The 25,894-nt window shown below is 36.2% G+C and overlaps 1 protein-coding gene across 1 annotated transcript in view; it reads right to left on the bottom strand.

The window, feature by feature from the left end:
• RABL3 (RAB, member of RAS oncogene family like 3) overlaps positions 1-25,894 on the bottom strand; it is a 46,880-nt gene that overhangs the window by 4,996 nt on the left and 15,990 nt on the right. The window contains exons 3-6 of the mRNA XM_037051543.1: positions 14,770-14,899; positions 9,970-10,084; positions 3,437-3,587; positions 96-167 (exon numbers count right to left, since the gene is read on the bottom strand). Of these exons, the coding sequence (XP_036907438.1) occupies positions 96-167; positions 3,437-3,587; positions 9,970-10,084; positions 14,770-14,899 (468 nt within the window). The remainder of the gene's footprint in view (positions 1-95; positions 168-3,436; positions 3,588-9,969; positions 10,085-14,769; positions 14,900-25,894) is intronic.

Below are 25,894 nucleotides of genomic sequence, written 5' to 3'. Positions count from 1 at the left end.
GGATGAAGGCTTAAAAGAATAAAGCATTCTACCCAAAATTTAAAGTCTCATAATATATAAATTAAGTTTAAAAATAACTTAATGGAGGCCATTACCTTATCAAAAAACCTACTGAGCTTGACAGCGTTGGAAGAACCGGCAGCAAGGTACCTTGGATTTGTGCAATCCTAGAAGGTAAAACGTAGGTCTGCAATTAAAAGTCAGGGACCGTAAGCTCCTTGTTAGTATCACCGCTCCTGTTGCACATTTCTACACTAAAATACCAGCTATAATGCTCTCATAAAATATCTGTGTAATTTTCAAATTATGATGCACAAAGCAAAGAGGAAAGTGCTAAAGGAGGGTAACTCACCTTTTTGTTATTTAAGCAATTTTAGAGGACACTGAACCAATGTATTCATCATCCAATAATTCGTAAGGGAAGACGGGACTGCTAATAAACACTAGTAAACACTTTAAAAGACTTACTATACTTTTATTGAAATTCCAACGTCGTGATGTCTTTGCTTATCATTACTGATTTGCCACCTCAAGAGATAAGAATACTTTGACTTTTACCTCAGAGGGCACATAAGACCAAACTACGACAATATCGTGTAGACTCCTTGCAAGAATTATGTTTGTCTTTCAGGCTGTGTCCCCTGGGAAATGACTGAAATTATTGGTGTTGCATTTATTGTTTTGTAATCTATATGCCTATATGATTCCTTTCCAATGCATTTTACAGTCCCTTATATTTTATCCATATATAACATTTCATGGCCCACATTTTTATTTTTATTTTTTTAAGTATATTTTATTTATTTTTTAAGTGGGATTCAAAAGGTAAATCTATTTATTTATTTATTTATTTATTTATTTTTTAAGGCCCCCATTTTTAATTTTGGCTAGAATCTACAATACATTCTCAAACACGCACACACATACACACACACTGAGACTACAACAAACTTTTCAAAGATCACAGGATACTAGAAGCCAGCAAGCTCTGTATGTGTAAGAACATTTCTAGATTATGTGACATTGGTTAGGTTATTAAATCTTTAAAGTGGAGCTCCTTTATGAAATGGGGTAATGATACTTATCTCATAGGATTTCTGTGAAAATTAAATAAGGTAACATATATCTGGAAAATAGCAGGTACTGAAATATTAGTTCCCTTCTCTCTTCATCCCAAGAAATGCTATCAGGCTGAATTTTCAGACACAAAACACCTACCATAAAATATAATTCCATATACAAATCAAATTGACTAAAATATCATTGTGGAAACTACTGTATTTGAAATAATGTGTGAGTACATTTACACAGCAGTTGGGACCTACGAGAGATAAACCTTAGATGGACCTGTGTAGACATTTTACAAAATGTTACTGCTGACACAGTTATCAGAATTGCGAAAGTACTTCACAGACCATTCCAAATAGAGCTAAAGTACTAAATACCAAGCAGCAAACAAACAAAACTTCCCAAAGGTTTAATTCTAAGGTTGCACAATTTCAGCTTGACCACGCTAGAAAAGTTCTATGATTTTCAGAATAACAATTTTAAAACTGAAAAAGGTCATCTGTTATTGCTCATGGCAGAGGGCAAAGCTTGAAAATTAATAGCTCTAAAATGCTTGTCCAAACTTGAGAAAGGAATAATAACTAGAGAAGATGCTTCGATATGTTTGGTTTAAAGTACATGTATGACAGAAAAATTTGTTCTAGACACAATAAGCCTAACATGATTTAAAAAAATAAATATGGAAAACTTCAGTATGCTTGGCATAACTTAGGTATGTCAATTGGCTTTTTCAAATGTAAATTTTATGAAATCTAAATACAGAGCAAATATTTTGAATGAAAAATTAGTATCTAATTAAGAACTAGAGTGTAAAAGACACACCAAATTTTGAAGACTTAGTATTAAAATATTTTATTAATATTTATGTTATTAATGCTTTTAAATATTGATCACGTTGAAATGGTAAAATTTGGATATACTGAATAAAATATATTTAAATTAATTTTACCTTTCCCTTGTTACTTTTTAAAATATATTTTATTGATTATGCCATTATAGTTGTCCCATTCCCCCCCATCCTGCACACCCCCTCCCCTCCATTCCCCCTCTTTAGTTCATGTCCATGTGTCACAAGTTCTTTAGATTCTGTATTTCCCACACTATTCTTGCCCTCCCTCCTATTTTCTACCTATCATCTATGCTACTTATTCTCTGTACCTTCTCCCACCCCCTCCTCCTCCCACTCCCCTGTTGCTAACCCTCCATGTGACCTCCAATTCTATGGTTCCACTCCTGATCTAGCTGTCCTCTTTGTTTGCTTTTGTTTTAGGTGTGGTTGTTAATAACTGTGAGTTTGCTGTCCTTTCACTGTTCATATTTTTTATCTTCTTTTTCTTAGATAAGTCCCTTTAACATTTCATATAATAAGGGTTTGGTGATGATGAACTCCTTGAACTTGACCTTATCTGAGAAGCACTTTATCTGCCCTTCCATTCTAAATGAAAGCTTTGCTGGATAGAGCAATCCTGGATGTAGGTCTTTGGCTTTCCAGACTTGGAATACTTCTTTCCAGCCCCTTCTTGCCTGTAAGGTCTCTTTTGAGAAATCATCTGACAGTCTGATGGGAACTCCTTTGTAGGTGACTGTCCCCTTATCTCTTGCTGCTTCTAGGATTCTCTCCTTCATTATAATCTTGGTTAATGTAATTATGCTGTGCCTTGGTGTGTTCCTTCTTGGGTCCATCTTCTTTGGGATTCTCTGAGCTTCCTGGACTTCCTGGAAGTCTATTTCCTTTGCCAGATTGGGGAAGTACTCCTTTATTATTTGTTCAAATAAGTTTTCCACTTGTTGCTCTTCCTCTTCTCCTTCCAGAACCCCTATAATTCGGATGTTGGAACGTTTGAAGATGTCCTGGAGGTTCCTCAGCCTCTCCTCATTTTTATGAATTCTTGTTTCTTCGTTCTGTTCTGACTGGATGTTTCTTTCTTCCTTCTGGTCCACACCGCTGATTTGAGTCCCAGTTTCCTTCCCATCACTATTGGTTCCCTGTACATTTTCCTTTATTTCACTTAGTGTAGCCTTCATTTTTTCATTTAATTTGCAACCAAATTCAACCAATTCTGAGAGCATCCTGATTACCAGTGTTTTGAACTGTACATCTGATAGATTGGCTATCTCTTCATTGCTTAGTTGTATTTTTTCTGAACCTTTGATCTGTTCTTTCATTTGGGCCATTTTTTTTGTCTTGATGTGCCTGTTACATAGTGAGGGATGGAGCCTTAGGTATCACCTGGGCGGGGTAACCCACGTCCCTGTGTTGTGACGCTGTATGTGGGGAAGGGGTCTGAGATGTAACAATGCCACTTGAAGTCTTAGATTTTGCTTTCAGCTGATAATAATACAAACATGCAGTAGTGAAAATACACACCAAATTAATCTCTTCTGCATTGAAATCCTCAGCCAGGAAAGCAGTCCTAATCAAAACTTCATGGCGCTTGGTTTCATGAATCTGGTCCAATTTAGTCCCTATTACCAACAATGGGATTTGGTTTTCAGCAAACTGTTCCCGGTCATAATCCCTGTAAGAAATAATGAAGAGGTGAATAGAATTTATTCTTTTGATGTAGATATGTAAAATAGCTTATACTATTTTACTGATAATTCACTGACTCTTGTTCACCTACCACCTATAAAACTACTTTTTCCCTAATTTCTTCCATCTACTTGTTTGTCAATCTATCCTCACCATTTATAGAGTTCTAACTATTCATCTAATCTCAAAATTTGTCCCCATGAGTCTTTATAGACTACTTGAATAACAGAGTGCCTACCCAGTATTACAAGGTGAGTTGAGTTGACTTCTCCCAAAGCTTTGTCTTTTAAGGCTCAGGAATTTTTTTGTATAGTTGCAAAGAGTGGACTGAAACCTCAGCGGGGAGAAAACCCTGGAACCTAGCATGGCACTCAAGCCTTGAGTCAGAGCGGAAAATGACAAGCTTCTGGGTGCCTTCAGGGACATGCATGTGCTCTATACTTCCATACACATTTCTGTTTAGGAATAAATTATTTAAGGAAAATAGGAAATAGGGACATTAAAGCCAGAATAAATCAACCATAGGTGATGCTATAGCCTAGGGAAAGGTGGATTCAACAGATGGAAAGGGAAATAAACAGCTGAATCACAAAGTGAATAGTAAAAGGAAAGAATTAAGTACCAAATAGATGTCTGTTTGGAAACGTGTGCTGTGGGAGACAGAGGACAGGCAATACAAATCCCTCAGGGTCACTGGCCATTACAATTCTTTTTTTCTATTTCTATCCAATTGATAGAGTGGTATTCCTTTTTTACTAAAAGGAACACAGAGCCCAATGAATGTTGTTGAATTAATTTAAATTCTACTCATACATGAGAAATAAAAGGTTTGGATTTTGGACACATTATAAGCTCAATTTACAACAGTCAGCAAAATCTGGTTTCAAACACTGTATGACAGGGAATCAATATTGCATAATCCAATCAATACAACCCAGTTGAGGATAGCTTTTTCTCTTCTTTTGACATTACTTTCTTTCTCTGTGAATAACCTACATTGGGGGTGTGCGTGCAAATTATCAAATCGTTTTGCCCTGCATAAAAACCCTACAGAGCCTCAGTTATTGTTCAGCCTTGGCACACAATTGCTTTGAACAATGTAACCTCCCATTTTATAAAAATATTATCACTCTTTGTTTGCATCAAAGACAATGAAGCTTCAGTTCAAGGTCTTTGATTCTTTTTACCAGCCTCAACCCTGATTTAGGAGAAACTATCCAAAACTGAAATTTGCTTTATTAGAGAAAAAAGTGTTGAGAGTGACCTCCTTCAGGACTATTTCCTTTTCTTATACTCACTAACTCTGGCTCACATAGAAATTCTTGTATACAGTTTATCAAACATCATCTCTGATACACATATATTTCTGTCACTTGCAGTCTTGCATAATCTCTTGCATATCAACATATATATGTATTACATATATTAATAAAATATATATTGCAATATACATATAATTTGCTCTCTCATATGTCTCCTAAGTTTTCTTTTTACTCTCTTTCATTAAATATTACATCCCATTTGACTTTGGCAAAAACAACAACAAAAACACCTTGCATCAGCCCTGGCTGGCATAGCTCAGTGGATTGAGCACAGGCCTGCGAACCAGAGGATCGCAGTTCAATTCCCAGTCAGGGCACATGCCTGGGTTGCAGGCCAGTTCCCTGCAGGCCAACTCCCAGCAGGGGATGCATGAAAGGCAACCATACATTGATATTTCTCTCCCTCTCTCCTTCTACTCTAAAGATAAATAAATAAATAAAATCTTAAAAAAAAACTTGCATCTTTCAGACCACTATTTTTAACTACCATTTTAGAGAAGACTTAGGATTCAGAGAAACAAATTTAACAGCACTAAAGGCATAAAATCACCAAAGGCTGGAATACAGGAAACTCTACAGGACAAACAAGCCATCTATTTTTCACAAATAAACTGCTACAGGGAAAAAAATAAAAATGAAGAAGGGAACGGGAAGTTAAGATGAAAAGAAATCAAACACAATGAGTGGACCTTATTTAGATACAGTTTTGAATATACCAATATTTTGGAGAAATTTGAGAAAATTAAAGTAAAATTCCACATTAAAGAATTATTGTTCATTTTAAGTATGACAATATATTTAGGTTATGTTCAAAAAGTTTTTAACCTTTAATGTTTAACATTGAAGTACTATATATCTAGACGAAATGATATCATGTTTACGATTTTCTTCAACATAAATGAAGAGACACACTATATTCATGGATGGGACAATACAACAGAAATTCTCCCTGATTTGATCTGTAGGTTTATTGCAATTCCAATAGAAATTCAAGCATAATTTCTGTTAATATAGACAAGCTGATTTCAATTTTATATGGAAAAGCAAATAAGATGAGCTAAACCATTTTGAAAAGGAATAAAGTGGAAGGAATCACACTGTCTAATTTTAAGACTTACTATTAATGCTACAGTAATCAAGACTGTAATATCAGTGAAGGGGCAGACACACATATCAATGGAACAGACCTAGAAATAGACCCATATAAATATGGTCAAATTATTTTTGGCAAAAGAGTAAAAGAAATTCAATGGAAAAGGACAATCTTGTCAATAAATGGTGTTAGAGGGAAGTTCATAGAGATACAGGCCTACCTAAGAAAAGATGGAAACATTTCAAACAAACAAGCTAACACTACATCTACAAGAACTGGAGGAACAACAATAAACAAAGAGCAGAGCAAGTAGAAAGAAGGAAATAACCAGGATCAGGACAGAATTAAATGACACAGAGACTAAAAGAACAATTCTAAGGATCAATAAATCCAGCAGCTGGTTCTTTGAAAAGATAAACAAAATCGACAAAGCCTTTAACCAGACTTATCAAGACGAAAAGACAGAGGACCTGCCCTGGTTGGTGTAGCTCAGTGGATTCAGCATGGGCCTGTGAACCAAAGGATTGAGGTTCGATTCCCAGTCGGGGCATATGCCTGGGTTGCAGGCTGGTTTCTGGCAGGGGATGCACGAGAGGCAACCATACATTGATATTTCTCTCCCTTTCTCCTTCCCTTCCCCCTAAAGATAAATAAATAAATAAATTAAAAAAACAAGACAGAGGACCCAAATAAATAAAATTAGAAATGAAAGGGGAAAGATTAAAACTAATACCATAGAAATACAAAGGATTGTAAAAAATTACTAAGAACAAATATATGCTAAGAAATTTGCAAACCTCAGTGAAATGGACAAATTTCTAGAAAAATATAATCTTCTAAAACTGATTCGAGAAGCAGCAGAAAGCCTGAAAAGAATGATAACAGCTGGTGAAATTGAAGCAGAAATAAAAAAAAAGTCCTGGCACACAAAAGCTCTGGACCAGACTACAAAGTTTAGCAGGGGAAGTTTACAAAACATCTAATCCCTATCTTTCTCAGACTATTCCAAAATACCCAAGAAGACAGAAGACTCCCAAGCTCTTTTTATGAGGCCAGCATCACCCTAATCCCCAAACTAGATAAAGACACAACAAAGAAAAGTACAGGCCAATATTACTGATGAAAATAGATGCTAAAATCCTCAACTAAATACTGGCAAACTGCATAGAGAAATACAGTACAAAGATCATACACCATGATGAAGCGGCATTCATCCTAGGGATGCAAAGATGGTACAATATTCTCAAATCAATAGAAGTAATACATCACATAAACAAAACAAAATAAAAAATCATATGATCATCATTATCAATTGATGCAGAAAAAGCATTTGACAATGTACAGCACCCATTCATGATAAAAACACTCACCAAAGTGGGAGTAGAGGGAGCATTCCTCAATATAATAAAGGCCATATACAAGAAACTTACAGCCAACATCACATTCAATGGGCAAAAACTAAAAGGTTTCCCACTAAGATCAGGAACAAGACAAGGATGTCTTCTTTCTCCACTTCTATTCAACATAGTATTGGAAGTTTTAGCTACAGCAATCAGACAAGAAAAAGAAATAAAAGGCACCCAAATTGGAAAGGAGGAAGTAAAGCTTTCACTGTTTGCAGATGACATGATAGTGTACATAGAAAATCCTATAGACTCCACGAAAAAACTACTTGACCTAATAAGTGAATTAGGCAAAGCAGCAGGATACAAAGTCAATATTCAGAAATCAAAGGCATTTTTGTACACCACCAACAAAATATAAGGAATAGAAATGAGAAAAAATCCCTTTTGATATAGGAACAAGAAAAATAAAGTACCTGGGAATAAACCTAACCAAGGAGGTAAAAGACCTATACTCAGAAACTACACAACACTGAAGAAAGAAACTAAGGAAGATACAAACAAATGGAAGCATATACTATGTTCATGGATTGGAAGAATTAACATCATCAAAATGTCCATACTACCCAAAGCAATTTATAGATTCAATGCAATCCCTATTAAAATACCAATGACATATTTCACAGATATAGAACAAACATTTCAAAAATTTATATGGAACCACAAACAACCCTGAATAGCTGCAGCAATTCTGACAAAGAAGAACAAGTAGGAAGGATCATAATTCTTGATATCAAACTATATTACAAGGCCTCTATAATCAAAACAGTCTGGTACTGACATAAGAATAGATACAGAGATCAATGGAACAGAATAGAGAGACCAGAAATAAAAAACTCATGTTTCTATGGTCAATTAATATTCAACAAAGGGGGCAGGAGCATAAAATGGAGTAAAAATAGCCTCTTAAACAAATGGTGTTAGAGCTACATGCAAAAAAAAAGAAATTTGACAACCACTGATACCATACAGAAAGACAAACTCAAGATGGATAAAAGACTTAAATATGTCATGACAACATAAAAGTCCTAGAGGAAAACATAGGCAGGAAAATCTCAGCTATTCCATACAGCAGTATATTCATTGATATGTCCCCTAGAGCAAGAGGCATAAAGGATAGAAAAGCAAATGAGGCACTTCATTAAAATAAAAATCTTCTGCATGGCTAAAGAAAACATCAGCAAAATGAAAAGGGAATCAACATTATGAGAAAATATATTTGCCAATAATATCTTAGACAAGAATTTGATCTCCAAAATATAAAAAGAACTCACATGACTCCACCTCAGGAAGATAAACAATCCAATTAAAAATGGGCAAAAGACCTGAACAGAAACTTCTCCAAGGAGGACACACAGAGCCCAGACACATACGAAAGGATGCTCAGCATCACTAGCCATCAGAGAGATGCAAATTAAAACCACAGTGAGATATCACTTCACACCAGTAAGAATGGCCACCACTAACAAATCAACAGACAACAAGGGCTGAAGAGGATGCGGAGAAAAGGAAACCCTAGTGCACTGTTGGTAGGAATGTGGACTGGTACAGACAGTAAGGAAAACAGTCTGGAATTTCCTCAAAGAACTAAAAATGGAACTGCCTTTTATTCTGGCAATTCCATACCTATGATTATACTCTAAGAATCCTGAAGCAACAATCCAAAAGAACCTATGCACCCCAATGTTCATAGCAGCGCAATTTACAATAGCCAAGTTCTGGCAGCAACCTAAGTGCCCATTAGTCAATGAGTGGGTAAAAAACAGTGGTACATTTACACAGTGGAATACTATGCAGGAGAAAGAAAGAATGAGCTCCTATCCTTTCTGACAGCATGGTTGTAACTGGAGAGCATTATGCTAAGTGAAATAAGCCAGGTGATGAAAGACAAATACCACGTGATCTCACCCATAAGTGGAACCTAATCAACCAAACAACAAGCAAGCAAAATAGAACCAGAGACACTGAAATAAAGAACAAACTGATAGTAACCAGATGGGAGGAGGGGGTGGGGAATAGCGGGGGAAAGAAGGCAAGGATCTTCAAGGAACATGTATAAAGGACCCATGGGCAAAGCCAAAAGGGGGTAGGATTGAAGATGGGAGGTTGGGGTGGGTGGGGTGGGAGACAGTGGTGGTGGTGGGGAAATGGAGACAACTGTACTTGAACAACAATAAAAAAGTATAAATGGTGTTAGAACAATCAGACGTTCATATGCAAAAGTCACCCGGCAACTCTCTCACACTATAAGTAACTCAAAAAGGAGCAAGATCTAAAAGTTAATCTGAAACTATAAAACTTCTAGAGGAAACATAGGAGAAAATCTTAATGTTCTGGAATTAGGCAGAGTTCTTAGGTATGATACTAAAAGGTATAATACACAAAAACCTGAGAAATTAGACTCTATTAAAATGCAAAACTATTGCTTTGTGAATGAGACTGTTGGGAGGATATTTACACATAAAACATCTTACAAGGTGTTATTTTGGAGGGTGTATTCCTGCAATTGCTGTAACATTTCAAACCAACTGTGAACTAATCTGGGCTTACCCATTTGTTACCAAGACTCCAGTTGGCACCAAATCCCTATTGAGAGCTTCTGATGACCAACGATTCAAGTTTTGGGATGACTTCTTATTTGTTAAGTCGTGTACTAAAATAATACCTAAAATAATCAGAGAAAATAATGTCAATATGGAAACAATTCTTCTTCATTTCAGAATTGGCAAAGTGAGGCTTAGTAAAAAATAAGCATTGAATTGTTTAGTGAACCTAACATTCTAGTATGATTAATAATTATTTTAAAATTTCCTCTAACCATACAAGAGGCAAAGGTCAGTACACAATACTTAATGGAGTATAACTCTTGCAAGCATATATGTACCCAATATAGGAGCACCAAAATATATAAACAAAATCTTGGAGGACTTTAAGAAAGCAATAGATAGCAATACTATTTTGTAGGGGATTTTAACACCCCAGGGTCAACAGTGGATAAATCTTCTGAACAAAAAAATTGACAAAAATATTGCAGAATTGAAGGACATTCTAGATCCAGTGGGCTTAATTGATATTTATAGAACATTTCACCCCAAAGAAGCAAAATACACATTCTTCTTAAAAACACAGGGATCATTCGCGATCTCAAGATAGACCACATGATGGACACAAAACAAGCCTCAACAAATTCAAGAAAACTGAAATCATATCAAGCATCTTCTTGAATCACAGTGGCTTGAAAGTAGAAATGGACATCAAGAAAGACACTAAAAACATTTAAATACATGGAGGCTAAATAACATGTTATTAAATAATGAATAAATTAACAATGAGATCAAGGAAGAAATCAAAAAGTACTTGGAAACAAATGAAAATAACTACACAACAACCCCAAACCTATGGGACACCGTGAAGGCAGACTTGAGAGAGAAGTTCATAGTGACACATGCCTACCTAAAGAAGATAGCAAAATCTCAAATAAACAATCTAACTCTACATCTAAAAGAACTAGAGGAACAACAACAAACAAGGCCCAAAAATAACCAAGATGAGAGCACATTAAATGACATATAGACTAGAAACACAATTCAAAGGATCAATGCATCCAGGAGCTGAAAAGATAAACAAAATTGACAAACTGTTCATTATACTCATCAAGAAAAAAGAGAGGACCTACAACAAATAAAATCAGAAATGAGAGAAAAGTTAACAATTGATACCACAGAAATACAAAGGATTGTAAGAAATTACTAAGAACATGTATATGCCAAGAAACTGGACAACCTGGGCAAAATGGATAAATTTCTAAAAACACATAATCTGAATCAGGAAGAAGCAGAAAAACTGAATAGATTGGTAACAACTAGCAAAATTAAAGAAGTAATCACAACACTACCAGCACACAAAAGCCCTGGACTGGATGGCTTCACAGGCAAATTTTATCAAACATTTAAAGAAAACTAACTCCGATCCTTCTCACACTATTTCAAACTACTCAGGATGAGGAAGATTTCCAAACTCTTTTTATAAGAGGAGTATCATCATAATCCTCAAACCAGGTAAAGACACAAAAGAAAGAAAATTACAGCCCAATATTTCTGATGAACATAGATGCTAAAATTCTCAACAAAATACTAGCAAACCAAATCCAACAATACATTAAAAAGGTTATATAATATGATCAAGTGGGATTTATTCCAAGGATGCAAGGATGGTACAATATTTGTAAATCAATAAATGTGATACTTACAGAAACAAAATGAAAGGCAAAAATCACATAATCATATTATATACAGAAAAAGCATTTGATAAAATCCAGCACCCAGTTATGATAAAAAACACTCAGCAAAACAGGAATAGCAGGAGTATACCTCAACACAATAAAGTACATACAAGAAAAATCTACTGCTGACAGCATCTTCAATGGACAAAAACTAAAAGTGTTTCCCTTAGGATCCAGAACAAGGCCGGGTGTCCACTTTCACCACTCTTATTCAACATAGAACTAGAGGTCCTATGCAATCAGCCACAGCAATCAGCCAAGAAGAAGAAATAAAAGGCATCCAAATTGGAAAAGAAAAAACAAACTCATTATTTGCAGATGACATGAGAGTGTACACAGAAAACCCTATAGGCTCCACCAAAAGGCTACTCGACCTATGAAATGAATTAGGCAAAGTAGTGGTATACAATATCAATATTCAGAAATTGATGGCATTTTTGTACACCAGTACTGAACTATCAGAAAGAGGAACTGAGTAAAAAATCCTATTGACTGCAGCAAACAACAAAGTAGGAATAAACTTAATCGAGGAGGTAAAAGACCTAAACTCAGAAAACTACAGAACACTGAAGAAGGACTGAGGAAGATACAAATAAATGGAAGCATATACTCTGTTCACTGATTGGAAGAATTAATATCATCAAAATGTCCATACTACCCAAAGCAATCTATAAATTCAACACAATTTCTATTAAAATACCAATGGCATGTTTGACAGCTCTTGAACAAATACTTCAAAAATCTGTATGGAAACAAAAAGACCCTGAATGGCCACAGCAATCTTGAGAAATAAGAACAAAGTTGGAGGGATCACAATACCTGATATCAAACTATACTACCTGGCCACTGTAATCAAAACAGTCTGGTACAGGCATAGAACAGACACATAGATCAGTGGACCAGAATAGAGCCCAAAACAAACCCGTTGTCTCTATGGTCAATTAATATTTGACAAAGGGATGATGAGAATGCAATGGAGTAATAATAGCCTCTTCAATAAATGATATTGAGGGAACTATACTGATACATGCAAAAAATGAAGCTAGACCATCAACTTACATCACACACCAGAATAAACTCAAAATGGAAAAATGACTTAAACATAAGTTGTGATACTATGAAAGTCTTAGAAAAAGAGCAGTAAAATTTCAGATATCCCATAAACCAGTATTTTTGCTGACATAGGTTCAAGAGCAAGGAAAATAAAGGGAAAAATAAACAAATGGGACTATATCAAAGTAGAAAGCTTCTGCGTGGCTAAAGAAAACATCATTAAGATGAAAAGGGAACTGACTCTATGGGAGGACAAATTTGCCAATGATACACGTGACAAAGGTTTAATCTCCAAAATATATAAAGAATTCACAGGACTCAACACCAGGAAGACGAACAATCCAATTTAAAAATAGGCAAAGGACCTGAACAGACTCTTCTCCAGAGAGGACATACAGATGGCCCATAAACATACGAAAAATACTCATTGTCAATAGCCATCAGAGGGGTGCAAATTAAATAAAAATTAAATTAAATTAAAACCACAGTGAAGTATCACCTCACACCTGTCAGAATGGCCATGATAAATAAATGAACAAACAACAAGCACTAGCGAGGTTGTAGAGAAAAGGAAATCCTAGTGCACTGTTGGTGGGAATGCAGACTGGTGCACCCACTGTGGAAAACAGTCTGGAATTTCCTCAAAAAAATTAAAAATGGAACTGCCTTTTGATGCCTTTTGAACCGCTGGGATTATAACCTAAGAGCCCTGAAACACCAATCCAAAAGAACCTATGCAACCCAATGTTCATAGTAGCACAATTCATAACAGTAAAGTGCTGGAAGCAACCTAAGTAGTGCCCATCACTAAATGAGTGGATCAAAAAACTATGGTACATTTACACAATGTAATTCTATGCAGCAGAAAGAAAGAAGGATCTCCTACTCTTTGCAACAGCATGGATGGAACTGGAGAGCATTATGCTAAGTGAAATAAGCCAGGAGGTAAAAGACAAATACCACATGATCTCACCTTTAACTGGAACATAGTCAACAAAAGAAAAAAGCAAACAAAATATACCCAGAGACATTGAAATGAAGAACAATCTAACAATAGCCAGAGGAGAGCGGGGAGAGAACAATGGGAGGTAAGGGTTTTTAGGAACTACTATAAAGGACACATGGACAAAACCAAGGCGGAGGGTGGAAGCAAGGGCAGGAAGTGGGTTTGGCTGGGGTTGGGGACTGTGGTGGGGGGAAAATGCAGGCAACTGTAATTGAACATTAAAAATTTTTTTTAAAAAGCAACGAAGAAAGTACTTAGCAATTGCAAAGCTCACTTAATAGTGAATGATAAATGCATATACCAGGAGGAAAGGGGTGAGTTGAAATTACATTTCACAGTAGAAAAAGGTTTAACAAATTAACTTTAAAAAGAGAAAAAGATAAAGAAACCCTATTGGTAAATCCTATGTGTCAGTGGTTTAGTCTATTGACACAGAATAGGCCCTCTATTAACTGCAATTATGTCCTCTATTACACGCCTCTATTTGGAAATCTGCTCCAAGTTTCTGAATCTTTGTAACTGGAGAAAATTTTTGCACCCCTAAAAACATCCTTAGTCACCTCTTCATAATTAATTACATAAGACGCCCTCTAAGGGGCAGATGAAAGAAATCTCTGTAACTCTGTGACATCTGGCTTAGACTGTGGGATTCCTAACAGTTCTATTGTACTTTCTCAACTTACTGGTGAACTAGGACTCCCAGGGGGCAGTGATTTGAATACTCCATGGTTAATGTCAAGTACCCCAAATACAATTTTATTTCTTAATATTTATTTTACAACATTAATATCTAAACAGAACACTTAGACAAAGCAAATATTCAATGTTCTGAATTACATGGTTAGAATCTAGAAACACAAACTGGAATGTGATATGCAGATTTAAATAAGAGTTGTGAGTAACTGAATCTTTCTTAAATTAAGACGAGTCCAGCATCTCACAGCATTGCACATTAGAGAATCTGTACTCTTAGACCATTAATAAATGGTAGAAATAAAAAATGCTTTACCATTTACAGAGTTGTAGAATACTGCTCTTGTGCTTTTCACACTGCTGGCACTGCCCACAGAGCCTCCAACATCCCATAATTCTATATAGTAGGTCTTCTCTTCTGGGGTTCCTTCTTTGTAGTCATGAACCTAAAAAAAATCAATCCATAAAAATAATTATTATACCCACTGAGCAAACTGGTAAGCACCCTCATTCTAGTGTAAAGCACTGGACATCACATATCATTACCTCAAGCTTTCTCCCTCTAATACTCCAACACTAATTATAATCTTTGACCTCGCAGGACACTATATGTACTTAATTGATCCTAACACCTTTCATAGCTTCCCCTTCTACTTCCAAATCCTCCTTTCCCAACTAAGCATAAATTCCATGATTTGTCGTTTTAGTCACTGCTTTGCCCCCTCTCACATTGTATTCACCTGATAAAATATCAACCCTAATTACATCCACCTTTTCTGATTTCCTTATCTATAACCCAGAAAGCGGAATGTGAAGCTCAGAAAAATACACATTCAAACTGACTGAATTCATTTTAAACTCAAGTGTACCTTTGGAGCTGTCTTTCAGTCATTGCATATAGTTCATTTCCTCTTTTTCTCTCCTAGATATGTCTTCTTTTTTTAGAATTTTCAATATTTCTTCCTTATCCTCAAACACAGCTAATTAACTTGCTTCCTGACAGAAACAATCAGAAGAGGACTTCTGCAACCTGTTCGTCCCATATCTGTCCATCTCCTTGCATTTGTACCTATATAATCCACTTTTACTCCAGCTGTGAGAGATAGGCTGTCTCTGTCCCTAAGGCATACGATCTTGTCTCATCTTTCTGGTCAAAGTGGAGCTCCTCTCATGACCAAATTGTCCCTTTCAGTTGGGTAATTTCCACCAGTGTATTAACATGCCATAATTTTCATGTAATTTTTTAGAAAAAATAATCTTCTACCTCCTCAAACTACTATGCCACTTCTCTGTTCCACTGTTTATTTGTTTGTTTATTTATTTACTTTGTATTGTGTTTTCTTCTCCCCTCCTCTCCCCTCCCCTCCCCTTTCCTTTATACTGTATATATTCACCACCCAATGTCAAATTTCTTTCCATCACCATTTATCCCTCCTTTACCCTTTTCTTCTACCTTTCCCTCTGGTAATCACCATACTGTTGTCTATGTCTATGAGTTTTCTTCTTCTTTTTTTAATCCCCTTCATCTTTTTTTAAATCCCCTTCATCTTTTTCATCAGCCCCTTAGACCCCTCTCTTCTGACAACTGTCAGTCTGTTTTCTGTATCTATGAGTCTGTTTCTATTTTGTTTGTTTGTTTTTTGTTCATTAGATTCTACATATAAATGAAATCATATGGTACTTGTCTTTCTCTGACTGGCTTATTTCACTTAGCATTATACTCTCCAGGTCCATCCATGCTGTTGCAAAAGGTAAGAATTCCTTCTTTTTTACAGCTGAGTAGTATTCCATTGTGTAAATGTACCACAGCTTTTTTTATCCACTCACCTACCATGGACACTTGGGCTGCTTCCAAATCTTGGCTATCGTAAATAATGCTGCAATGAACATGGGGTGCTTATATTCTTTCAAATTAATGATTTGGGTTTCTCTATTTCTTTTTATAGTGAAAGTCCTCCAAAGGACTTTTGAGTCTATTCTCAACTGTCTCTAATTCTTCTCCTTACATTCTGTTTTGAACTCACTTCTGTCACACTCTTGCCCCAATCACCTTACTGAATCATTCCTTATCAGGGTCACCAACGGCTTCCACATTGCTAAATCCAATGATCAATGAACAATTTTCAACTTACTCTACCATCTGACACAACTAATCACTCCTCTGCCTTGCAATACTTTCTTCATTTATCTTCCAGGATGCCATACTCCCCTGGTTTTCTTCCCACCTCACTGGCTAATCCTTTTCAGTCTCCATATTGGTTGTCCTTATCTCTCTATTCTCTAATTGTTGGGGTGTCCTAAGATTTAGTTCTCAGATCTCTTTTCTTCTCAGTCAACACTTGCTGTTTTGGCAATTTCATCTAATCTTATAATTTTAAGTGTCATTATTATGTTGATGAATTCCAAATTTTTATCCATCTTGGACCAATTCCTTGAATTTCAGACTACCACAGCCACCACACTACAATTTGGATATTTAATAGATATAATATAGCCCAGAAGTGATTGGCATGAAACACTGAAGTAGTGAAAAGCAACAAGACTACCCTACCCAACAAGGCTCTCATTTAAAATGGAAGGCAATATTGGGTCTAGCATATAAGACCTGAAACCATAAAAACCATAGAAGAAATAGGCACTGGGCACTGCAAATAGGAATATTTGATTGGATATATCTCTCCAGGCAAAAGAAACAAAATGAAAAATAAACAAATGGGACTACATCAAACTAAAAAGATTTTGCACAGCAAAAGAAAACATCGACAAAATAAAAATGGAAAGACAACCCACAGGATTGGAAAACATATTCACTGATACATCTGACAAAAGGTTAATATCCAAAATTTATAAAAAATTTACAAAATTCAACATCACAAAAACAACCCAATCAAAGAAATGGGCAATGGGCCTGATTAAACACCTTACCAAAGAGGACAGATGGCCCATAGACATATACAAAGATGCCCAATGTCACTAATCATCAGAGAAATGCAAATTAAAACCACAGTGACATATCACTTCACACCTGTCAGAATGGCTATCATCAATAAATCAACAAATAAAAAGTGCTGGTATAGATGTGGGGAAAGGGGAACCTTTTTTTACTGTTAGTGGAAATGCAGATTGGTATAGCCACTGTGGAAAGCAGTATGGAGATATTTCAAAGAATTGAAAATGGATCTGCCTTTTCATATAGTGATCCCACTTCTGGTAATACATCCAAAGGAACTCAAAACACTAATTCAAAAGAACATAGTACCACTATGTTCACTGCAACATAATTTACAATTGCCAAGATATGGAAGCAGCCCAAGTGTCCATCAGTAGATGAGGAGATAAAACAACTATGGGATATTTATACAATGGAATACTGCTTGGTAGTAAAAAAGAAGAAGATTTTATCCCTTGTGACAGCATGGATGGACCTGGAGAACATTACACTAAGTGAAATAAGCCAGAGAAAGACAAATACCATACGATTTCACTCATATGTGGAATCTAATTAACAAACTGAACTAACACGGAAGACAGATTCATAGAGAGCAGGATGACAGCGAAGGGTGGGGGAGCTTAGGGGGTAGAGGGATCAAGCAAAAGGGAAAAGGACTCATGGACAAGGACAATCAATAGTGTGGTGACTGTAGGGGTGGGGAGGGCGTATAAGGGGGCTAAATGGTAATGGAAAAAATACAATAAAAAATTTAAGAATACATGTCATCACAAAAAGTTTTTTTAAAATGGAAGAAATCACTACAATCAATTATATGCCAAGGAATTGAACAACCTGGGTAAAATGATAAATTTCCACAAAGATTCAATCTTCCAAAACTGAATCAGGAAGAATTAGAAAACCTGAATTGAGTGATAACAAATAGCGATTGAGGAAGTGATCAAAAAACTCTTGGCACACAAATACTTTGGGCCACATGGCTTTACAGGCAAATTCTACAGATCATCTGAAGAACTAATACATATCCTTCTCAAACTATTCAAAACAAATTCAAGAAAAGGGAAGATCTTCACACTTTTTACCAGGCCACTATTATACTAAATCCCAAACCAGGTGAAAACACAAAGAAAGAAAATTACAGCCAATATTGCTGATGAACACAGATGCCAAAATCCTCAACAAAATATTAGATACCTGGCTCCAACAATACATCAAAAAGATCATACACTATGATCGAGTGGGTTTTATTCCAGAGATGCAAGGATGGTACAATACCCACAAATCAATAAATGTGATACATCACGTAGATAAAATGAAAGACAAAAATCACATGATCATATCAATAGATGCAGAAAAAGCATTTGATAAAATCCAGCATGCATATATGATGAAAACACTCAGAAAAGTTGGAATAGAGGGAACATATACCTAAACAAAACAAAGACCAAATATGAAAAACCTACTGCCCAAATCATAATTAACGGGCAAAAACTAAAAGTATTTCTCTTAAGATCAGGAACAAGAAAGGGGTGTCCACTATCACCACTCTTCTTCAACACAGTGCTGGAGGTCCGAGATACAGTGATCAAACAAGGAAAAAAAAGGCATCCAAATTGGAAAAGAAAAAGCAAACTGTCATTATTTGCAGACAACATGACATTAAACACAGAAACCCTATAGGCTCCACCAAAAAACTACTAGACCTAATAAATGAATTTGGTGAAGTAGTGGGATACAAAGTCAATTTTCAGAAATCAATGGCACACCAATAATGAACTTTTATTAAAGAGAGACTAAGAAAATAATCTCATTTACTATTGCAACAACAACAAAAAAAGTACTAGGAATAAAGTTCATCAAGGAGGTAAAAGACCTGTACTCAGAAAACTATAGGACACTGAAGAAAGAAAATGAGGAAGACACAAGTAAGTGGAAGCATATATTCATGGATTGGAAGAATTAACATCAATAAAATGTCCACATTACCCAAAGCCATCTACAGATTCAATGCAATTCCTATTAAGATACCAATGGCATATCTCACCAATCTAAAACAAATGTTCCAAAAATTTATATGGAACCAAAAATGACCCTAAATAGCCTCAGCAATCTTGAGAAAGAAGAACAAAGTTGGAGGGATCATAATATCTGGTATCAAACTATACTACAAGGCCACTGTAATCAAAACAGTCTGGTACTGGCATAAGAACAGATCCAGAGACCAATGGAACAGAATAGAGAGCCCAGAAATAAACCCATTAATTGTCTTTACAGTCAACTAATATTTGACGAAGGAGACAAGAGCATAAAATGGAGTAAAGCCAGACCCTTCAATAAATGGTGTTGGGAGAACTGGACTGATACATGCAAAAAATTGAAACTAGACCATCATCTTACATCATATACCAGGATAAACTCAAAATAGATTAAAGACATAATAGTAAGTCGAGATACTATAAAAATCCTAGAGGGGAAACACAGGCAGCAAAATTTCGGATACCCCAGATAGCAATATTCTTGCCACTGTATCTTCTAGGGCAAGGTAAATAAAGGAAAAAATAAACAAATGGGACTACACCAAATCAAAAAGCTTCTGCATGGCTAAAGAAAACATCACTAAAAATACAAAGGGAACCAACTGTATGGGAGAACATATTTGCCAATGATACATTTGACAAGGGTTTCATCTCCAAAATACATAAAGAATTCATAGGATTAAATACCAGAAAGACAAACAATGCAACTAAAAAATGGGCAAACGACCTGAATAAACACTTCTTTGAGGAAGACGTGCAGATGGCCCATAGACTTATGAAAAAATTCTCAATGTTAGTAGCCATCAGAGGGATACAACTTGAAACCGCAATGAGATATTTCCTCACACGAGTCAGAATGGCCATCATTAACAAATCAACAAATCAACAAACAACAAGTGCTGGAGAGGATGTGGAGAAAAGGAAACCCTAGTGCACTGTTGGTGGAAATGCACACTGGTGCAGCCAATTTGTAAAACAGCCTGGAATTTCCTCAAAAAACTAAAAATGGAACTACCTTTTGACCCAGAAATTCCACTGCTGGGAATATACCTGATGAATCCTTAAACACCAGTTTAGAAGAATTTATGCACCACCATGTTCTTAGCAGCACTACTTATCTATAATAGCCAAGATTTAGAAACAGCCTAAGTGCCATCAGTAGAGTTCATCTACACAATGAAATACTATGCAGCAGAAAGGAAGAAGTAATTCCTACTTTTTGCAACAAAATGCATGAACTGGAGACTGTTACACTAAGTGATGATCTCACTTATAACAGGAATCTAATGAACAAAATAAAGAGCAAAATAGAACCAGTGGCATGGAATCATGGAACAGACTGACAGGTATAAGAGGAGAGGGGGAAGGTGGGGACTGATTGAAGAAAAGTGGAATGATTAGTCAAAGAACATACATGAAGGACCCAGTGACATGGACAATGGTGAGGGAAATGTTTATGGAAGTGGGGGTCAGGCTGAATGGAGGAGGGGCAAATGAAGAAACGGTAGGGCAACTGTAATAGCATAAAAATACTTAAAAAGTAAAAAAATAAAAAAGAAAGAAAACATATATTTTAGCAGGATTTCTAAGCAAAATCATTGAAACAAAATACAAAGTGTGATAAGGAGTCAGTTATCTGTTATCAAAAAGTTTAGTCACATTAGTGAGGCTTTTATGATCCTGTCTCCCTTCCCTCCAAGACCTAAAACCAACTAGGGAAGTTTAGGTACTCCTATTTGCTCCCCTAAGATCCTGTACATGTCTCTCATTTCTAACCATACTGTTTTATTTATCTGCCAATATCTCTTCTATCAGACTCTGAGCATAAGGACAGGGATCATGTATTATTCATCTTTGTAGGCCTAGAAAACAGCATAGTACCTAATACATATTAGATGTTTGGCTATGTTTGTTCAAATAGATGAATAAATTTAGAATAGCTCATCCTCCAAAGTTTTATTATATTCAGTTGATTATTTTACTGAATACCATTGCTTCTCAGGTATAGTTTTCAGAACTAATAGGAACTTGATAAAAACACAGACTCTTGGACCACTCCTGAAGCTTCTAGGATGGGGCTCAAATATCTGTATTTTTAAAGAAAGCTCCCTAGGTGATTCTGTTACATAATTAAGTTTAGCAACTATTGCCATACATCACTTTCATCTCTAAAATTATTTCAAATGTCTAAGGTTACCTGCCTAAATGACTGTAATTCCTCAAAGAATAGCCACCATGTACTACAATTCCCAGGTGGCATGCCCTCTTAGCTTTGCAATGACCAAGTCTGCTACCCAGATCCATTTTGACTATATACAGTTCCAACCCAGATTGACAAAATACCTACCCTAATCAAAACTTCCATTGCTTTTCTCTAGAATTAGAAGAGAAGGTGTCCTTCTTCCTTTTCAGCTTGTTCAATTAATACTGTGTAACTTAATTCAAATGGAACAAGTCCAAAGAACATTAAATCAGTGGCTTATAGCTTGTAGCTATGACAGTGTATCACTTACATGGCTAAGAGATCTCCAAGTCAAAGCTTGAGATTATCACAGGTATTGCTCTTGATACAATAAGAGGTTCCTTGGTGCTAAAGTAAGAGCCCAGCATGATGGGGTGGGGGTAATGCCAAATTATAAGCAATATATTTTATATTTAAATAGGTTATCAAGGATTTAATACTTAAAGTCATTACAAGGCTTTAGTTATAGAAGGTAGCAACAGTGTCTGATGATCATCATATGGGAAAAGGAACCACACTCCTCAATGTTGTGGTTGCCTTGGTAATTCTCATATACTTACTCTTGATTTTTTATGAAACCCAAATCAAGACAAAGTATAAAAGGTTTTGTCTCACTTGAAGTTTATTTATTGTTTCTAACTTTAAAAGAGCATAAACAACTTTAGTAAAGACTATCATCCACACCAAGAGAGAACACTGGCCCCTATTGATGCTAATAAGTTTGGTTTAGTATATATGCCTGCAGAATTATTACTAAAGAGAAGCAGATCTGGAAAAGATGGAGGCATAGGTAGATACCCTGGGCCTTCTCTCACAACCAAAAGAAGGACAATAACAAATTTAAAAACCAGAAAAATAACCAGAACTGCCAGATAATTGAACTGTATGGAAGTCCAACAACCAAAGGGTTAAAGAAGAAACATTCATCCAGAATGGTAAGAGGGGTGGAGACAGGCAGCTGGGTGGAGAGGACTTGTGGTAAGGGGGTGGCTGGAGCACAGGTGGTCTCACTTTTGCATGAGGATAAACCAGGAGGAACAAATGGGGAGAGAGACAGACTGCGTAACTCAGGGTTATGGCATGGGGAAATGAAGCCTCAAAATCTCTGACTGTAAAAACCTGTGGGGGTTGCAGCGGCAGGAAAAACTCCCAGCCTCACAGGAGAGTTTGTTGGAGAGACTCACAGGGTCCTAGAACATATACAAACCCACCCACACAGGAATCAGCACCAGTAGGGCCCAATTTGCTTGTGGATGGTGGGGGAAGTGACTGATACCCAGCCTAGAGCAAGCAGCATTGTTCCCTCTCAGACCCCTCCCCAACATACACTGCCACAACACAGCCACATGGGTTGCTCTGCCTTGGTGAATATCTAAGGCCCGCCTCTTATTATGTAATAGGCACACAGAGACAAAAAATATGGCCCAAACAAAAGAACAGATCAAAGCTCCAAAAATAGAAATAAGAGATTAAGAAATAGCCAACCTATCAGAGGCACAGTTCAAAACACTGGTAATCAGGATGCTCACAGAAAGGCTGAGTATGGTCACAAAATACAGGAAAAGGTGAAGGCTATGAAAAGTGAAATAATTGAAAATGTACAGTGAACCAACAGTGATAAGAAGGAAACTCAGAATCAAATCAATGGTTTGGAGCAGAAGAAAGAAATAAACATTCAGCCAGAACAGAATGAAAAAACAAGAATTCCAAAAAATGAGGAGAGGCTTAGGAAACTCCAGGACAACTTTAAATATTCCAACACCCAAATCATAGGGGTGCCAGAAGAAGAAGAGGAAGACCAAGAAACTGAAAACTTATTTGAACAAATAATGGAGAACTTTCCCTATCTGACAAAGGAAATAGACTTCCAGGAAATCCAGGAAGCTCAGAGAGTCCCAAAGAATTTGGACCCAAGGAAGCACACTCTAAGGAATGTCATAATTACATCACCCAAGGTTAAAGATAAGGAAAGAATCTTAAGAGCAGCAAGAGAAAAGGAGACAGTTACCTACAAAGGAGTTCCCATTAGACTATCAACTGATTTCTAAAAAAAAAAAAACAAAAAACAAAAAAAACCACCGCAGGCAAAAGGGGCTGGAAAGAAGTATTCCAAGTCATGAAAGTCAAGGACTTATATCCAAGATTACTCCATCCAGCAAAGCTATCATTTAGAATAGAAGGGCAGATAAAGTACTTCCCAAATAAGGCCAAGTTAAAGGAGTTCATCATTGCCAAGCCCTTGTTATATGAAATGTTATTATATGAAAGGGATTTATCTAAGAAAAAGAAGATAAAAAATATGAACAGTAAAATGATAACAAACTCACAACTATTAACAACCAAACCTAAAACAAAAGCAAACTCAGCAAACAACTAGAACAGGAACAGAATCACAGAAATGGAGCTCACATGGAGGTTTATCAGTGGGAAGAGGGAGAGGGGAGAATAAGGGGAAAGGTACAGGAAGTAAGAAGCATAAATGGTAGGTACAAACTAAACAAGGGGAAGTTAAGAATAGTATGGGAAATGGAGAAGCCAAAGAACTCACATGTATTACACCTGTACATGAACTAAGATGGGGAAATGCCCTTGGGAGGGGGAGGTACAGGGTGGAAATGAATAAAGGAGAAAAAAAAAAGGACAACTGTAATAGCATAATCAATAAAATACATTTTAAAAAAGAAAAGCAGAAAGGTAGGTGGTCTTATAGAGTGCTGAAAGAGGACAGCAAAGAGCAATTAGGAAAGTGTGCCACAGAGCAGGAACTGAATTTCTCTCATTCACTGCTATGTGGACATACCTCAAAGATACTGCAGGTTTGTTTCAGACCACTGCAATAAAGCAAGAGTCATACTAAAGAGAGTTGTAATGTTTTCGCTGCTAAGAGGGTCTTGCCTTTAATTTGTAAAAATCATAACATCTGTGAATTACAATAAAGCAAAGCAATATAAAACAAGACATGTCTGCACTTCCAATTTCTTACAGTGTCTGATACCCAGCAAGTAATACATGCGTTAAATGAACAAATTAATGGATGACTATTATAGAGTTTGCTGCTAATTACCTCTCCTTTCCTGTAATCTGATTTAGCCCTCGGCCAAGCTCATTTCCCCCTTTTTAAAATAACTATCACTTTTCCATTCTATTCTATATCTTTTCACTCCTTTGCAAAAGATTGATTTAAACCTTTGTCTCTATTTCCTTTCAGCCTATTCACATCATTTGATTTCTGTCACTAACATTTTTCCACTTTCGAAGGTCAGCACTGACATCATCATCGCCACATTCATTTTTTCCCTGTCTGCGTATTTACATCTCTGTAGTATTTCATACTAAAAATCAAACCCCCCCTTTGTGAAATTCTCACCTTTTTTCTCTTGTGGTGTTTCCTCATCTTAGCTATCCTCCCATTTGATCAATCTTTCTTTGACTGCTCTTTTACTTTCAGCCTTCTAAGTATACCCCAAAGTTCTTCATTAGCTCTTCTCTTTCTAAATGTTCTTTTTTTGAAAACCTCAGCATCTTTCATGGTTCAGGATTATCTCTATACAGATGATTCCAATTCATAATTTTCTCTTGAGCTTCAACACCTCATTTTCAAATGCTTTCTGGATAGTTTCAGGTGGATAACTCAGATATGGCCATTCATCATGTCCAGAACTGAATTTATTACCATCGCCTCTTCTTGCACCTATATAATATATATATATCCCCCATTCATCCATTGCCCACACCACCCATTCAACCATTAATACGCTATATAATTTCCCATTCTTCATGAACATTTCACTTTCTCCCTTGAATTGCTGTAACACTAATTTTCATTTAAGTGCTATCTATATAAAAATTTTCTGTGGTGATAAAAATATCCAATACAGTAACCACTAACAACATGGTACTACTGAGCAGTTGAGATGTGGCCAGTTCAACTAAGAAACTAAATTTTTAATTTTAGTTAAACTAAATTTAACACATGAGTCTGGTTGTTACTATATTTACCAGCATTAGAATACTTTTTTCCTAACTGTCTTTCCTGAACAAGAGGCAGAAGAGAATAGTGATCAAGAGGACAGGCCCTTACACTATGCTGTCTGGGTCCGAATTCCAGCTCCACCCCCTACTAGCAATGTTCCCCTGGACAAGTCACTTAACATCTCTGTGCCTCAACTGCTTCATTGGCAAATAGGGACACTAACAGTAACTACCTTGAAGG

Source organism: Sturnira hondurensis, unplaced genomic scaffold (assembly GCF_014824575.4).
Source record: "Sturnira hondurensis isolate 20B ecotype Veracruz unplaced genomic scaffold, ASM1482457v3 Scaffold0007222, whole genome shotgun sequence".
NCBI classification, from domain to species: Eukaryota; Metazoa; Chordata; class Mammalia; order Chiroptera; family Phyllostomidae; genus Sturnira; species Sturnira hondurensis.
Note: the sequence above shows the minus strand (reverse complement) of the source record. Positions and strands in the feature narration are given on the sequence as shown.